Genomic DNA, 18,375 nt, shown 5'->3' with positions numbered 1-18,375 from the left:
GTATTTTTGTTTATAACTATGGGATGATTGATCTGATAGAGTTTCCTGAAGTCTGGCATAGTAACTTGCCCCTATCAGTTCTGGCATGCATGATATCAAATTAAATAAGCATTTTTCCTTTTCATTTTTCTTCTTTTCTTTCTCTTATCCTCCCTTCTCTCATTTCTTCTTTCCTTATTGTATTTCTCTGTTGCTTCTTTTTCCTAATCAACCAAGTATCTTTAGTTCTAGGTCAGGAGGGACTGAATAAAATCAGTCAGATTTCAATGATGACCATAGAATTGTGCCTCAACATAGTAGCATCATATTAATCTCTTAAATTATTTTTTAGTTGTGCAGCACATAAATTATGTGTGATTTCTAAAGAAGCTTTGTCAAGCTTTAGCAAACTAGTTTAATTATGAAAAATTAAATTTTCTGTAATGATCTCTGGAGTGCTTAATGTAAAATTACATTTACTCAGTCATGAACTTGGTTCTTAGATTTTCATGTGTTTTTTAGAATTTTAAATCATTATATGTAAGTGTAATTTCAGCCTTCCTTTAGTTTTGGCATCTAAATCACTTAAAAATTCAAAATGATCAGTAGAATTGTACCTCTTTTAATTAAAATGAAGCAAAAATAATGGATTTCCTCCCTAAAATCTGAACACATCTTACTGCATTGGGCACTGATACATATACACAATCTGTGTTAGTTTTATAAACAGCAGACCAAAATGCTACTTCTTTTGCTATAGCATTTCCATAATATGATGTAATGGTGTAATTATTATTCATATAACAAATATCCTCACATTATAATATGAATAAAAGGAAAACATTTCTTATTCTTATTTTTCTTTAAAATCCTACTGAGGTTTCTAGGGAAATATTGGAAAGTGCAAAAGAGAACATGACTATGGCTCAAAAAACCACAGCTTGGAACTGTCTGAGTCTCTAAGAACTGTTAGCAACTCCCATCACTTAAATTCAACTTATATGAGGGAAAGACACAGGAGAGGTAAACTGGCATATAAAAGGCAAAATAGACAAGTTGTACCAATCAAAGTACATGGAGAGTTTTGATTTAAAAATTCTTTCTACTAAGGGGAATGTTTCCTTCATTGGAAAATAAAGTTCAGCCTTTTGGTGATAATGAAATAGTAAGCTATGCAAATTACTCAGAATGAAAAAAATGTTTATATTTGAAAAAAAATTACTGTTTATAATTTGATGATTGGGGTGCCTGGGTGGCTCAGTCAGTTAAGCATCTGCCTTCAGCTCAGGTCATGATCCCAGGGTCCTGGGATGGAGCCCCACGAGAAGCCTGCTGCAGGGAGGCTGCTACTCCCTCTCCCTCTGCCTGCCACTCCCTTTGCTTGTGCTCCTTCTCTCTCTGTCAAATAAATAAATAAAATCTTTATAATTTGGTGATCAAAGTAATTTTTAGTTACAATAAATATATTGAATGTTATCACTAAGTCTTTTTCCTATGTAAACAAAGTGGAAAAAAATTAAGTCTGCCAAGAATTACTTTGTCATTCTACCCATTTAGAAAAGAAAGAACAAAAGAAAAGAAAAGAAAAGAAAAGAAAAGAAAAGAAAAGAAAGAACACTGAATACTAGATTGATACTAGCTATAAAATAGAAAAAAAAATGCACTCAAGATTTTGAAAAAAAATCAGATTAAGTTCTACATAAAATTTGTGTATTATTTTTCAATTTTAGAATAATTTAAGTTTAGAACCAGTATATATATGGGTCATATTTAAGCTTAGAAGTTTCCTTCTTTTTGTTGATACAATCTGGTGTTTTAGGGACTGCGTATTTTATTTCAGATTTGATGCATGTGGAGGTTTCTATTCATACATGTTTATATTATATTTAATGTTTATGCTGCAGTTAACTTAAATGAGTCACTTTATATATCTGTCAAAGAAATATACTAGAGAGCTACATGGTTAGGACATTGGGAATCATGCATAGACTGGGATGGGTACTGCTATGTTGTGGGAAAAATGAAAAAAAGAAACCTGCCTTAACAATTGCAGAATATATGCTAGTATAGAAAATAAATAGTAAAAAGTTTGAAGGCAGATTTGGGGAGAATTAAAAGTAGATCTAGGGTTGTGTACGTAAGTAATACAACCAAAATCTGAGATGTAGAAAATTGTGTGAAAAAAAATTTCCTTAGAATTTATTAATAGCATTATTGACATCTTAGTAGTCATCTTTCTGTAGGTAAAGCTATGGTTACAAATGACTTGAAAATCTCAGAGGCTTATAGCATCAGTGGCATAATTCTTGCTCTCATGTCTTACTCTCAACTGTGGTTCTGCTCAAAATATCATTTCATTCTGGGCTTGGTTAAAGGAACCACTTCTATTCTGAAATACGAATTTTTTTCTCATGCAAAGGAAAAGAGCAAGAAAGTAGAAATCCACATGATGACTTTTATATAGCTTCTCATTTCCATTCACATTTCAATGGCAAAAGCAAGTCACAAGACCAACAATGATATTATGGAACTTCATGAAAACATGGCTATGGAAAGGAATATATGGTCCTTTTCTTGGACAGGGTAGAAAAATAATGGGAAAAAATTAAACAGTCTATGATAAGTTTTGTAACCCAATACTGTCTTCCATGGAGAATGTGAGACTATAAGTAAGTTTGAAAAGTTAGGGCAAATGCATGTCAGAGGTCAGTCATTTAACAATGACAGGCATGAGTCTTTATTAGTACTGAAATCTCTGGCTTTTGCCATAGAAATTAACCAAACCGAGTAGGACAGCAGTGTAAAGTCAAACTAATTTTAAAAAGGAATGTGAATTTGGCAGCATAGGTAGAAGCATAATATATGACAATAAAAATGTAAAATATGACCAGTAATAGTCAAAAATATATTATCATAAAGTTCCTAAACTGTTCATGAAGCAATAAAGATGGGTATTATCATTCTTAAAGCAACCACCAAAATAATAACATAAAAAGTATAACCAAAAAATAAGAGAAATAAAATCAAATGAATTAAATAGAATATTTGACTCACCAAAGCAAAACAAAACAAAGAAAAGAGAGGAACCCAAAAAGATTGGCCAAATATGAATCAAGCACCAAGATGGTAGACTTACAACCAAACATATCACTAATTGCATTAAAGTGAATGGACTAAATGCCCTGATTAAATGCAGACGTATTCAGGTTGGATTAAAAAAAAAAAAGAAGATCAAGATCCATCTCTATATTGTTTTCAAGAAATGCTCTTTAAACATTTTAACACGTTGGGTGTAAGTGGATAGAAACAATAAGCAAATAAAAAGCTGGTGTGGCTAAAGATCTGAACAAAGTTGACTTCAAGATGAAGAGTGTTACCAGAGATTAAAAGGGGCATTTCATAACGATAAAAGGGTCACTTCTTTAAGAAGACACTAGACTATTAAATGTTTATACATCTAATATCAAAGCTTCTAAATACAGGACAAAACAAAAGAACAAAAGCAAAAGAGAACTGGAAACAATTTTACAGTCATTGAGAGAGATTTTAACACTCCTTTCTCCGGAGAAGATAGAACAATTAAACAAAAGCTCAGTATAGTTATGGATGATGTGCACAATACTAACCATCAACTTAAACTCATTAACATTTATAGAAACTCACTCCTCAAAAGAAGTTACAGCTTCAAAGATTCATATGAAATATTCAAAAAGATAGACCAGGTTCTGAGCCATAAAACAATTCTCAATAAATTTCAAAGGATTTAAATTAAACAGAATATGTTATTCATCCATGATAGAATTATTAAACATAAATAAAAGTAACATAACGTGGAAAACCTTCAAATAGTTGGAAGTTAAAAACTTACTTACTAAACTATCAATGGATCAGGGAAACAAAACCTCAAAGGGTATTATAATGTGTATTTTGAACATGAACACAAGGAAACACAATTTATCCATATTTGTGGTTTGCAGCTAAAATGGTCTTTAGAAGAAAGTTTTTAGATTTAAATGACTATCTGAGAAATAAGAAAGGCATAAAATCAAGCTTTCATTTTAAGAAACTAGAAAAATAATAAATTAAACTTTAGGTATATGGCACAAAGGAAATTATAAAAATCAATAAAATAGAAAAAAATCAATAAAATCAATCAGGAATCAATAAAATAGAAAATTTAAACAGCCTTAAATAAAGAAATCAAATCATACTGTCATACTCAAACTCTTTCATAAAATAAAGGAAATGGGCACACTTCCAGCTCATATCATGAGACAATTTTAAGTCTGATACTAAGACCAAACAAAAACAATACAAGGAAAAGAAAATTACAGCCAGTCTATCTTATGAACATAGATTTTAAAAATTGAACAAAATATTGTCAAATGCAATTCGGCGTTACATAAAAGGATTATATGCCATGATTAAGTTTGACTTATCCCAAGAATGAGAGGTTGACTTAACATAGGAAAATCAATCAACATATTTCACTACATTCGTAGGTCAAGGGAGAAAAATCATGTTCATAGGGGAAAAACAGAGACAGAACCTCAACCTCTACTTCACATAATCTGACAGCTTTCACATCTGATAGAAATTGATACCCAACATACATTAAAAATTCCTACAACTCGAGAATAAAAAGATAAACAAGTATAATTTTTACCTTAAAAAACCCAGTTATACCACTGCTAGGTATTTGTCCAAGAGATATAAAAACTAATATGCACAAAAAGTCTCCTACAAGAATGTTTATGGATGCTTTATTAATAAATACGCAGTTATTGTTTCCGGCTAATAACTAAAAACAGTCATGTCTTTCAACAAGAAAATGAATAAATAGGCTGTGACATATTCATTCCTTTGAATATCAAGCAGTTAAGAGAAATAAACTACTGATACACACAACCACTTGAGTTCATCTCAAAAACCATTGGGCACAATAAAATAACTCAATATTGTGGGATTCCATTGATGTGATTTCTGAAATAATGAAAACAAATCGGTGGTGACAAAAAATAAGACCACTGATCTATGTAAAGAGAGAACGTAGCAAGAGGGTAATGGCTGGGACGGAGCACAGAGGAGCCCTCTGGGAGGTAGACTTGTTCCTTGTCCTGAAACGCATTCTTCCAAATTGAAAAATAGACAAGATCTGAGCATTTCAAATATAAATTCTACTGAAATTTTTAGCAAAGTAAGAGGCGTTGACCCTTCTGTACATTATATTTCACTGTGTTTTCACAAATAACCTAACACAGGTTAGGATGTCCTAAGAGACCCCGGAGCCACTCTGGTGGCTCAGGGAGAGAACAGGGCACACGTTCTTCACGCTGGCACGTCCAGTGTGAACACCCAGATGGGCCCAGAATAAGGTGGAAGTAAAAGAACTTCGGTGACCTCCCGATGAAACCAATGGGGCAAAGAGCATGGAGAGGGAAGTAATTTGATTATCTCTTAGAATCTCCCAATCCAGAATCCTAAAGGATTAAATCCGTCCTAACCATCGGGCAGCACAGTTGATAAAATAGGCTTTCAGGAGCTCTCCGTCCTTCACCCGTCACATTTCCCTCAGTCACCTGCTGAAATCTAAGTTTCTATACAATAAAGGGAAATAATGATTTTACTTCCCAAAATGAAAGGATTCAAATGCAAACACGTAGCGGAAATACTGCTTTAGGATAAATGAATTTTATTCCCGGATAATCAGTGGGTGAACACAAGTGATTAAGAACTGACCCTTCTCATTTCTGGTAATATAGAAAGAACGAGAAGAAAACACAGTCCGATTCAATACGCACTTACTGAGCATCTTCCGTGGGCTACATCAGTGGTTTTCAAGCTTTTATGACTGTGACCTTTAGTAAGAAATGGAATTTATGTCGCAGCTCTGTGTAGATGGACATACGGGTAGCTAAAGCGGTGTCATGAAATAAGGCCTGTACTTGCTAAATGAGATGCACTCGGTGTTTTCTGTTCTAGTATATTGTTTCGTGTCTACAGAAACTCTGGTGAGGGACCCACTAACTCTGCTTCTCGACCCACTAATAAGTGGCCACTTGTGGTTTGCAGACCGCGGTCGCTCCGTGTTCCCCCGAATGTGGTCTGCGGACCTGCTGCTCCTGGAGCGGTGTGACCTCGGGCACCCCTGACCCCAACTGGATCAGAATCTGCCTTCTGATCACACGCCCGGGTGCGCGGCGCCTGGAAGCCGTCCCCGGGCCTGCACAGAGATGCCAGGGGCCGCCGGGGCCTTCCAGGGCTCCTTAGGGTGGAGAGGGGATGAGACCTAAGGGCTCCTTAGGTCTTACACAGGGATGGTCCCTTTTTAAAGAATATACATATCCAAGCATCAAAGTTACAAATTCAGTATCTCTGAGGAGATCCCAGAGCAGTTATACCAAAAAAGAAAAAAAAACTATAAATAAATGAACAAACAAAATTACCAGAGTTACTGAGCCCCATTAAGAACCACTAGTCAAAAAAAAAAAAAAAAAAAAAAAGAACCACTAGTCAACTTGGTGAGATGAAAATGGCCTGATTTGTTTATCACGAAGGTGCAAGCCTGGAATCAGGGGTGGCTCAGTGGGTTAAGTGTCTGCCTTCAGCTTGGGTCCTGCTCCCAGGTCCTGGGATCGAGCCCCACTGAGCGGGGAGCCTGCTGCTCTCCTCACCGGCTCTGCCTGCCGCTCCCCCTGCTGTGCTCGCTCCCTCTCTCTCTGTCTGGCAAATTACTAACATCTTTAAACAAAAACAAACAAAAAAGGGGCAAGCCTGTGCTTCAGGTTCATGGAAGGACTTGATTTTGGTTTTCATCGTGGATGACTTCCCAGGATGTGTACTGATGGAGGCCCTGCTGCTGCTGCTACTTCTGAATTTGCCGCTTTTCCCCCTTATGGGAGAATTTGCAAACATCTTCATTCTGCCAATAACTGTCCATCTACAGAAATGTACTGTGACTTCCAGTGGAAATGGATTAGTTGTGCTGGGGGAGCACGACCCCCCCCTCCAGGTTGCTTCCAGCAGGTCCCTGACCGAGGATCTCCTGCAGGAGAGCAGGGGGCGGCCTTTAAGGGACTAGGGGGGCTCATTAAGGACCTTGGCGTGGCCTAGGTCGTACTTCCTGAGTGGTGGCCAGTTTCAGTCTGGAAGCTGCTAATCTTGCTCACACTAAAAGGCTCTCTCCCATTAGCAGCTTCTGTGTTGCATTAATAATAAGAAAGTAATAAAGAGGCCGCAGCTGCTCCATGTCCCCCGAGGAGAGGCCAAGCTTCCTTCTCGTCCCCGTGGCCCACTCTAACCGTCCTGCCTGTGTTAAAGTTATAGAGTGCGTAATAAGTGCTGTCTGTTCTTTCAAAGGCTGAAACGCCTTCTTCGTTCTGGGGAGGTGTGCCTTTTTCTGAAGACTTCCAAATCTAAAACTAGACCATCTATACTTTTGCAATTGAGGTTGATCTGTTTAAATCATGACTTTTTTGAAATGGAAGTGCAAACCATCAAGAACAGGGAGAAAAGAATTGCTTCAGAAAAACTATTTCTATCTTTCCTGGAAAAACTATAAAACAGAGAACTCTCCTAGATGTCTTTCTGCCTTTGTGTGTGTGTGTGTGTGTGTGTGTGTGTGTGTGTGTGTGTATCAAATTGCTTGTCTGCATAGCAGTAAATTAAAGAAAACCAAAGAGTAAGACCTCTGCTTTTGTAGGTAGTAAAAACTCTCTTGCTAATAGACAAAGAAGCAATGAGGGAAATATCATATTAAGACAAAGTAAGTAGGATTGGATTTGTTAGTTTCAGGGCGCATGTTAATGCATGTGTCCTTATTAAAGATGTTTTTAGGGTTCATAAAGATTGGAGCCAATGTCATATTTAATTGCTTATGTTCTCTTTCTATTGAAAATATCTAACCTTTGGCAGAAGTACACTTTTTAAAGATGCTCTTGATTTAAACATCTGTTTTTAAGTATATGATCTGTCCACAGAATTAAATTATCTATATAATAGTTAGGTTGCTGCAATTTTTCATCTCTAACCAAAACTGTTTTTACTTTCAACTGCATATTTCTTAGTTGGGTAAATAGTAATCTATCCTCTCAAAAGTGGTGCTCAGATTTTCATTCCTTGGCGTGAAAATACTTGAGTTCAACTTACACTATTACGTCCTGATTTTGAAAAGTTAATTTTATAATCAAGTTATATATTGCTTATTTCCATACTTGTAATTTACAGGAGAAAAAAGACCAATATCCATAATCATCATCAGTGAGAAAGCATATTTTTAAAATAAAATATACGTTCACAACTGTCCTAGAGGATATCACTATGATAGGCTCTGTGCAATATTTATATAAAATTCAAGAAATTATAAACCAACTGAAAGCTGTTGTCTAAAAACTTAACATCAATATATTTTCCTTTTAAGTACTAAACACCTTGAGGAAAAACAAAGAAGACATATCTGACAAGTCGGGACTGCCCATCTAAATTTCTTTTAATTAAAAAAAAAAGCTTTTGAATGAAAAAAATCTATAACTTAGGAAAGAGAAAATGCTAAATATTGTTTATAAAGTAAGCACTAGATGTTTCCTCTAGGCAAGTAACAGTCTAAATCCCTTTTAATTAATAACCCTTTCATATGGTCTATTTATTAACCAAGCTTTTTTGATAAATCCAGTAAAGCCTCTTGTTCGTTGTTTCATTCTGCTTGTAAAAAGCTGAAGTGTTTACTACATCCTAATGGGCGGCATATTATTGCCAGTGTTTTCCTTAAATTGAGGGAAGAGAGGAGGTGAATGAGACGTTCTTTGAAGACCCAAAAGCAAACAGGTCTGTTAGAAAAGAGGCAGCTTTGGTACAGAATAGTCTTAGAGTGCTGGTATTGAGCATACTTACCTGAATGCTTCTGGTTTACTTTCTTCCTTATTCCAGTTCATGAAGGCTCAGGAGAAACCAGTCAGAAGGAGACTTCAACCTGTGACATTTGCCAATTTGGTGCAGAATGTGATGAAGATGCCGAGGATGTCTGGTAACGTGTTCTTCTTATTCTTTAAACAAACGGTATAGCAATAACTAACTTCTTTTTACTCCATCAACCATCTCTTAAAAGACGTTTTCAGCATTTTGTCTTATCCAGTTCCTAAGGGGGGAAAAGGTGGGCCATAATAACAGTAAGGAATTTCTGAAGCTGAATTAAGAGCTGGACTAACCATGCAACTGCTAAGAGCATTATTTGATGAGATACATTTAAGATACCACTTAGACCCCCAAATACTGTCGATGTTAAGCGATGGAAACATCATACGCATCAGAGATCTCTCAACAACCGTGCTCAATAAACAATGGATGGTTGCTATCTGCTTTCTAAGATGGTGACTCTGGGTCCCTGCAGAGGATTTATTTAAGAGTGTATGCTGATGCACACCCATAGCTGATTTGGGAAGGTGGTAAAGGAAGGAATGACTCTGGGCTTATTTCTAGGATCAGCTTCTTCCTTCATCTGAGCCATACTCAGCGTCTGTAAAGGTATTGTGAACAAATAATGAATAACATTTATTATTGTGCATGAGTCCCAAAATGTTAGTGTTCTGGGCATCCCTGGGTATTGGTTCTGCCCTCATCATACCCAAAGGGAACAACCCAGAGTTCAGACTGAGGTCTTTGTGGCATGATGGTGGAAAGAGGCTGCATTCCCCTTCATTTACACACCTCACTTTACACACATATCTTTCAGGAAAACAGCCAAGTGCCCTTTGCTTTCTTCATTATGCAGACTATGTTTGTCTAGAGGAGAGTTTTTTTTTTAAGATTTATTTATTCATTTATTTATGATAGAGAGAGAGAGAGAGAGAGAGAGGCAGAGACACAGGAAGAGGGAGAAGCAGGCTCCATGCAGGGAGCCTGACCTGGGACTCTATCCCAGGACCCCAGGATCACTCCCTGGGCCAAAGGCAGGCGCTAAACCACTAAGCCACCCAGGGATCCCTGTCTAGAGTTAATGATCATTTTGATCAAGTTGACTAAGATTAAATCCTAAATGTTCTCCCCACAAAAAAAATAGAAATAGTAATTATGTGATGTGTTGGGATTGTTAGTTAGCACTATGGTGGTAATCCAATTGCGATATATAAGCACATTAAATCAACATGTTGTACACCTCAAATTCATACAGTTATGTGTCAATTATGTTTCAGTAGAGTTTGAGGGAGAAAAAAAATAATTTTAATCAAACTTTTGTGAGTGGAGGGAACAATTCATCTAAGGGACAGGCAGAAAAAACTGAAAGCAAGATAATTTTGGCAAGAGTGAAACAGTCTGCACTTAAAACATTTTAGGGATTTTTAAGGATTCCAAGGGAGCAACTGGAGTTCTTAGGGTAAATTAATCAGGTACTTACAGGTAAAGATCATAGCCCTGTAAAATAGCCACCCTTTAACAAAGGCAGACATCAGTGGCATTTCTGTACCTGTCAAATATTTCTCACCAATGGGCAGCTAGCAGCCAGTTGAGAGTTTATATACTGGTTTAACCATCCTGAGGTAAATCCATATTTTCCTAAGAACATCTTGGGCATCTTAATGGCTAATAAACATATGGTTCCCAAACCCAGCTGATCATCAGAATCACTTTGGAAAATTTTTAAACACACTAATTTTTTAGTTCTACTCCAAAATCAATGGGTCGGAATTTCAGAGAAGTAGGGCTTAAATTTTTACTTATCTAAAACTCCCCAAATGGCCATGAAACACTGCTCTAAAATAATCAACTGACTCAAAGAATCATTTTGCTCCCTAAATGCTTTACGGCTCCATTTTATCATAGTCATTATATATTAAAACACATAGATAGGAAAGGTATCCTTTAAATATCCCACTTTTAATGTTTGCTGGTGACCACATCTGTGGTTAACAGTTTTGTTAATTATCTTGTGTCAATTATTTTACTTTTAAAAAATTCATGTGGGTTCCTAATTCTTTCTTAAGAATTTCCATTCCCCTAGTCTCTCTTCAGTGATCATCCTTAGGTAACATGGTTCACTTTGCAAATGCAAAGATTTAAGAAATGAGATAAATAGTACCTAAAAACTGACTATGGGTTTGGTCCATCTGTATACTTTTTCTTCTCGTTTACCATCAAAATAACCCTAGGGGTAGATTCCACCATTATTTCACTTTGCAAAGAGGAAACTGAGTTTTGAAAGGTTTGAGTGGCAGGGTCACAGTGAAGATCTGAGGTGAAGGTAACCACAAGGTGTTAACATTAGCAACTCAACCAAAGATGCAATTAAAGTCGTATTTCTTTCCCACCATGCCTGGAATAATAAGAGAGCCAGATTGCGGGCAGCTTAGACGTATTGATGCAAAACCTGCAGGGTTAGAGCTGGTGACAAGGGAGGTGCCTACAGCAGGCAGTGGGAAAATGTCCAGGTAGGCAGCATCACTCCAGGTATCCTAGCAAAAGCTCAGATCTAAGGCATGAGGGCAGGTGGAATGAGGAGATGGAGACAAGGCTGGCAGCATCGGAAAGATTCAACAGTAGGTCATAAGTCCCAGTCTTCAGATAAAAAGAACCTCAGTTAAAAAGGGAACAAGGACAAGGGCAAAGCAGAACGTCGGTTATCGGGGACCTGGTTATCAGGAAAACAGAGACAGATAAGGGCAAGAGACTAGGTAGATATCCGCTTGCTGGAACCGGTGTAGAAAGCCAAGCCCTGGTTACGAGGGGCCGAGACAAGCGTCTAGATCTCAGAAATAAATTACAAGGTCAGAATGAAACCAGCAGCAAGGCTGACTGGATGCTGAATCAGTTGGCTTTTGGCTAGGACATCTTGTACGCCCCCGGCCTAGAGACAAGATTAGTTCCAAAATGCGGAATAAAGCTGAACCTCCAGATGGGGCTAAGTGGCTATAGCTGTGAAGATTAGAGGGATGCAGGGGGCAGGGAGCCAAGAAGATCATTATACTTCCCAGGCAAGAATGAAAAGTTGTTAGCATTTAAATAAAATGTACTTAAAATGTCCAATGTAAGCAAGAAGGGATGGTGCTGAAAATGGTAAGTGTATTGATTTTCATTTACATAAATACCTTTGTATGTTCACATATTGTATTTAGTTATGACCATGAAGGGCAGATTGGAACAGCTGAAGGACACAAGAATAATGCAATAAATGAAATTAAGTAGGCGTGGAATGAAAGAGGCTATAAAGTCCGATAGGAAGCAGTTGGGGAGGGATCTGACTGTAGGACTGGTCAGCTGAAGCAGGGGAGCTTCCATGTGCTGTTGTTTTGGGATGAAACCATGACCAGGTCCTCTTGCAAACATAAAACATTGCATATGCTGGGTGGCAACAAAGAGTACAACTCAGTGTCTAGTTTTATTTTTTCCTTTGATTAAAGTACGATTTTATGTATACAGATTTCCTCAGTCCTGCATGATGATATAAAATACTATTATGTTATTACGGTATCTGTAATAATGGAAACAAAGATAAAAAAATTAATGCCCGATCTTCCTTTCACCCTGCCTAAAGAAATTACTATTTTACATTTCACCAGAAAAATTAAATCTAGTTATTCAAAACTGCTTAGGCACTTTCTGGATGAAGATAAATCATTTTTAGGATTAAAAAAGCCAGTTGATCAATTATGATCAATCGTAATCAGTTGATCTTTTCATAGACGAGTTTTTGAGTTGCATAAGTCACACTGGACTTGGAGAAGAAAGACAGATGATTGGTAGGTGGTAGAGGGTTAAGGAAAATGAGGAAAAGGAGAAAAATAATAATAATTAGAGGATGGCATTGGTAAACCATAGTCCTCAACACATTACATTTTAATGCTTTTGAAAGAACAGATGGTTTATAAGCTCATATAAACCCCTCACTTATATTCTCGGATTTCATTTCAAGGTTTTCCTCTCACCTTTTTCTTCTTATGGAGAACATCAAGGCTGTAGAAATCAGAAGAGGGTCGGGTTTTCTCAGTAGCAGAGAAAAACCCTTGCCATAGAGGATTCTTCCATTACGGTTATTGACCCTTAGGTCAGGGAAAGGGAAAGAATTAAGTTTCCAAAAGAGAGAATTAAAAGTCCGCGTGGGAAGTGGCTCACAACACAGATAAATCCACTGTCATATGGAGGCATCCTTTATTTAGGATAGACTTCAAACAAACGGAACACCTGTGCAAAGAGATGTGCAAGCTTGTGTATAGGGAAGGGGTTAAGAGGGGAAGGAAAGAAGGGCTTAAAAGATTGTCTCTCTTTATATCTAGGTGGAAAAAAAAAGTCAAAACTAATATGTTTATACATCAAAGAGACTTTCAAATACATCCTGCCAAATATAATTTATAAAGAAAAAGAATGGCTTATAAATAAGTCAAACATAATAAAATTGACTCAATGCAAAGTAATGCCCCAATGGATAGCACTGGGAATACCAACTTATGATTTCGACAAATACTTCTGATACTTGGTTAGTTTTAGAAACAGCTTTATACTCCCTTAATTATCTTACCTGATAAATTATTTCAGTAAGTCCAAAGTAGGTCATTGGTAACTTCTCTTTGCACTGGGAACTACTCCTAAGAAGTAATTAGCCTAGAACTTTCTGTTGGTCCTGTCAGTCAGAAGTAGTTCAGAGCCCCGGGGTTGATACTTGATTTTATAAGAAAAAAGCAAGCTGATAGCTGGGTCTGATCATAGGAATGACTGGGTAAGAAATTGGCTGCATGCCTAACATTTCCAGGGTGTCAAGATAGATCAAGAAAGGGAGCACAGGTGTAAAGGCAGATGTGCCTTGTGACAAATGATATAAAGGGGCAATTTAAATTACATGTATTTGCTTCATGTGTAGGCTTGATGGCTCCTAGTCCCATTTTAACTTTGCCTTCGTATCATTCCCTACATGCTACTCAGGCTCCATTAGCAGAATCATATTGGCTAAAATGCTATTAATTCCTCAGCAGTCATTCATTTTGTCTCTGAAAGCATTAATAATGTTTTACTGCATAACATCCTTGAGTTTGACGGCAAGGGAAAGGAAGGAGAAAAGCAAAGGAGTTGCAGCAAAATGAGTTCAGAAAAACTGAATGAGCACCTATGTTTTTCTTTATTTCGTTGACGCTCCATAACTGAGGCAGGGTGTGGGCTTTGGCATCCCTTTTGTGAGTGTCTCCTACAGAGACAGTTTAGTTTGAAGTCTTTAACATCTTGCTTCTTTGATCTGAGAAGGCTCCTTGTCCCTAGGAAGGCTGTGTGTTGCTGGCATCATTCCCACCCTTAATGCATTTTGGACTGCGGAGAATCATGAATATTTGAAGCAGGGCAATGGCCGTGGATGATCGCCGGCACTAGATCTCACCATACATAGAAGCAAATTAGGCTTTAGGTCCTGCTGACTTTAGTGCTTTGGGATTATGAGTTTGATAGGAAAATTAAGACACCTCTGAGGAGAATACAGAGAATGATTTCTTTTAAAACTACTACCAGTCAACAGTTGAACCAAAGGATCGTGTTGCATTTGGAAAGTTTCCAGTTGTTTTCTACTAAGTGAAAAGAAGATTGGTCAGGGTCGTATGTGGAATATCTAAAGAGGAGGATGCTGATTAGTCGCGAAGTCCTAGTGATCCAAGAGCCCATTCATTCTCCCCCTCAGGATGCCTTTCCTTTTATGAATTTTCTTTGCTCTCTTGCCCCAGAACTGGAAATGTTCTGACCATAATTAGGACTGACTTCTAACAGGAGTTTACTCATGGAGAGAATAAAACACACACACACACGCGCGCACACACAACAATAAAAATAGGACTGTTCTTGAAAATCCAAGAGATCTGTTGATTGTAAATGTGACTTTATGATAAAACCTTCTTGATTTCAAGATTCCTATGGTTGGGAGATTGACTCCTTCAAATTGCCTCTTCTCCACCACGAAGACAATGCCCTCACCTCTGAAAGCTGCCATAACAGTTTCGGATTGTATAGAGGGGTGGGGAGTTGACGGGTAAAGATAAACTTCTTTCCTCTTCCATGCCGCCAGTCGCCCAGAACATTTTTCCAGAGACTGAAATATGTAGCTGTTGATTTGAGGTCACACACATACTTCAATTTCCACAATTTCAAGGGAAAAATGCTAATATTTTTAGCTAATCTATAACCAAATGTAAAAGTTTGACTTTCTTTTATGGATTCTTCTACTTCTCTGAATCAAGAAAAAAAATTGTGTATTTTTTTTTTTATTCCACACAATGAAATAAAATTCAGAATGCAATTAGAATTCAGAATGCAATTAGAGTTAAATAGGACTAGTACTTGTTATGTGGTCTGGATAAAGGTATGTGCCGACAAATACCTTATCTGTGACCCAGACTTCCTTCTACAGTAGCTGCCAGTAAACACACAAACCCGCAAGTGGAATGCGACCACGCGAAGTGTCACTTTGAAAGTCAAATGCATAACCACTCAAGTGCACAAGAGGCAGTCTCAAAAAACAAACAGCAGGTAAACCACCAACCCACCCTCCAAAAATGGAGCATTATACTTTGTGAAAAGTAAAACTAAAAAAAAAAAAAAAATTGAAATTTGAAAACCATTCAGATTTGGGCTTTAAAACAAAGGCTCAGCTCAGGTCTTCTGTGATGCCGGGCTCCTTCAAAAAAGATTGGATTTTCACATCAGTTCTGAAGGCTTTTGAATTTTTCTCGGTAACTATGCCACAACTGTGCGATCACACAGTGATTAATGAAACTTAATTAGGACATATCAGATAACAAACATAATCTGGGGTGGACTGCTCAGAAACACGGAATAAAGTATTCTCAATTTACAGATGTTGTATATGTTTTTATGGTTTTTATTTAGCTCATGCGACATAAATCGTGTAACTTACATTTTATATAGAAATAATGAAATACCACGTGTAGGCAGAACAAAGGAAACTAGACTCCTAAGTACATAATTGTGTTTCTACCGCTAACTTAACTGTGTTTGTTGTTTCTCTTTTTACTTGCTTTTTGAGTCTTGTTTTGGACTGTACCCTGCTAACTGGGCTGTTGACTGACTTCTGGTGCTGACTCCCCAAACACTCAGCCTCAATTTCCTCTTGATTTTTTCTGAGTCTCAGTTTCCTGGATACTCTTAGTCAAAGATTCCTGTCCCTCAGAATCGGAGGACACCCGTCCCATGTTCCAGCATCCCAGTGTAATGCTCCAGCCTCAGAAATAAAAATATGAACCTCGTGGTTACTAAAATATCAGAAACTTCAGAATTTGGTTTCCCATGTGACAGGCACCATTGCAATGTTTACATACATGGAGCTAATTAATCCTTTTAATATAAATCTCATGAAGTTAAACACACTAATAATTCCCATTTTATAAGAAAGGAAACTGAGGCACGGAATAGTTAAGCAAAGTGGTTTGCCCAAAGCCAAACAATAAGTGGAAGTCTAGGATTTGAACCCCATCAGATTGACTCCAGAGGCCACCACTCACTGTTTTCTCAGATATTTAATGATGTAAATTGTGTGTGTGTGTGTGTGTGTGTGTGTGTGTGTAGCATGTATACACATACATGCACTGAATTTCACATTTTTTCCCTTGAAATAGAGAAATAGAATATGAAAACAAAGCCGTGAGTGATGAAATCCACTACTAACAGGTCCACATTGCTTATGATGGCCTTAACGTATTTTCTTTCTCACTAGGTATATATACTTTATTTCCTTAGAAACTGTGTGGGTTTTGTTTCTTGTTGTTTTCTTTTTTATGGAAGCATCAAATCATCTGTGGAGATTATCCTTAGGACAATATGTGTGCCCAATTAGATGAGGTTATTAGGCATAAGGTGGCTAAGAACAGATACACCTTCACCAAAACCTGCTTATTTTGAGCTGATTTAACTTCCATTAGCTGATTTTGAAGTGACAGCAGCAACCCTATTTGCTGAGTTATGGACCAAAGTGAACACTATTTATACAGTAACTACCAGTAGGTTGCAGATTTTTTTTTTTCAGACCAGAAGCATGTGACACAGCTTTTAGATACTGGCCAATATAACACTCCTCCTTCCTCTGATGCTGGTGTCCCACTATCAGCGATATTTCAAAAGGCTATGCAAGAGGCAGAGAGCACTGAGGAGTCTGAGGAGCAAGGACCTTTTTCAGTAAGCCACCTGCTAAGTAGAGTTGTCCCCAGTATCTCTGGGAATAGCTGATGGGCTCCATGCCCCTTTCCAAGTAGCAAAAGAGAGTTTGTTACAAATAATATTCTTGCACCCATTAAGACGTCATCCATCATCCCACCATTCCAAGATCACCACTGTAAAATTTGGAGGTATAGTCCCCTCAACGCCTGTGTTTCTGTATGTGTGCATACACGTGTCTATATAGGTTTTCAGTGAAAATCGAATCATACTGTATACATCCACAGAGCCTCTCTCTTAAAAATCTTACTTAACATTAAGGCTGAGTTTGGAGATTTTGGGGGAATGCTAAACAAATTTATGATGAATATATTTAGACTCGAACATAATTGCTGTGGCCCATAGTCTGATTATCCTTTTAAAATTTGTACACTTCTCAAGACAAACGGATTTTGGAGCACTGTCCTAACATTTGTGACCTAAAAATTTACCAAAGCCTAAATCCCTTCTAAGTCTACATTAGATATTTTTCTTGGTTAACTCCAAGAGATTGGATGGTATGTATACTGAAAACATTTCATTGTATCCAGAGCACTCATAATAAATAGCTTTCTGAGATATAAGCATTATTTACAGAGAAGCTGTCCTCCCAAAGGTGTTTTAAATTGGGTAGAAACTGTTGCTAGTCTTCAGTATCTACTTCCAAATAGTAATATATTGTATGTGTTGGTTCATCTAAGCAACAAATCAGTAAGCCATCCTCGGCAGCCAACATCAGTCTGTCCCAGACACATTCCCCTACAAACAGGATGTGTACTATCTAATGGTGATCAAACAAATTGCAAAATTACATGCAACACCCAACCTAACAATCAATATTACTGAAGATCTAAATGCTTATTATAGTTAAAAAAGAAAAGAAAAGAAGGAAAGGGATATCTGATCTTTCTGGCCCCCCACTCAATGCCAAATAAAATTAATCAGGAGTGGATCCATTCATGCCCTTATCATATGCTACGAATGAAATATAAGAAATCAGGATGATGCACTTGGGATGGATGGATGATCTTCTAAAGATTTTATTTATTTATTCATAAGAGACAGAGAGAGAGAGAGAGAGAGAGAGAGGCAGAGACACAGGCAGAGGGAGAAGCAGGGAGCCCGATGTGGGACTTGATCCCGGGTCTCCATGATCACGCCCTGAACCAAAAGCTGGTGCTAAACTGCTGAGCCACCCAGAGATCCCCAGGACGGATGATCTTCTAAAGG

The 18,375-nt window shown here is 37.5% G+C and overlaps 1 protein-coding gene across 1 annotated transcript in view; it reads left to right on the top strand.

Moving 5' to 3' along the window:
* Positions 1-18,375, top strand: part of TMEFF2 (transmembrane protein with EGF like and two follistatin like domains 2) — a 220,849-nt gene that overhangs the window by 119,950 nt on the left and 82,524 nt on the right. The window contains exon 5 of the mRNA XM_041736998.1: positions 8,905-9,001. Within this exon, the coding sequence (XP_041592932.1) occupies positions 8,905-9,001 (97 nt within the window). The remainder of the gene's footprint in view (positions 1-8,904; positions 9,002-18,375) is intronic.

The sequence above is a fragment of the Vulpes lagopus genome, chromosome 22 (assembly GCF_018345385.1).
Source record: "Vulpes lagopus strain Blue_001 chromosome 22, ASM1834538v1, whole genome shotgun sequence".
NCBI lineage: Eukaryota > Metazoa > Chordata > Mammalia > Carnivora > Canidae > Vulpes > Vulpes lagopus.
This window is presented reverse-complemented; position numbering and strand designations above follow the sequence as displayed.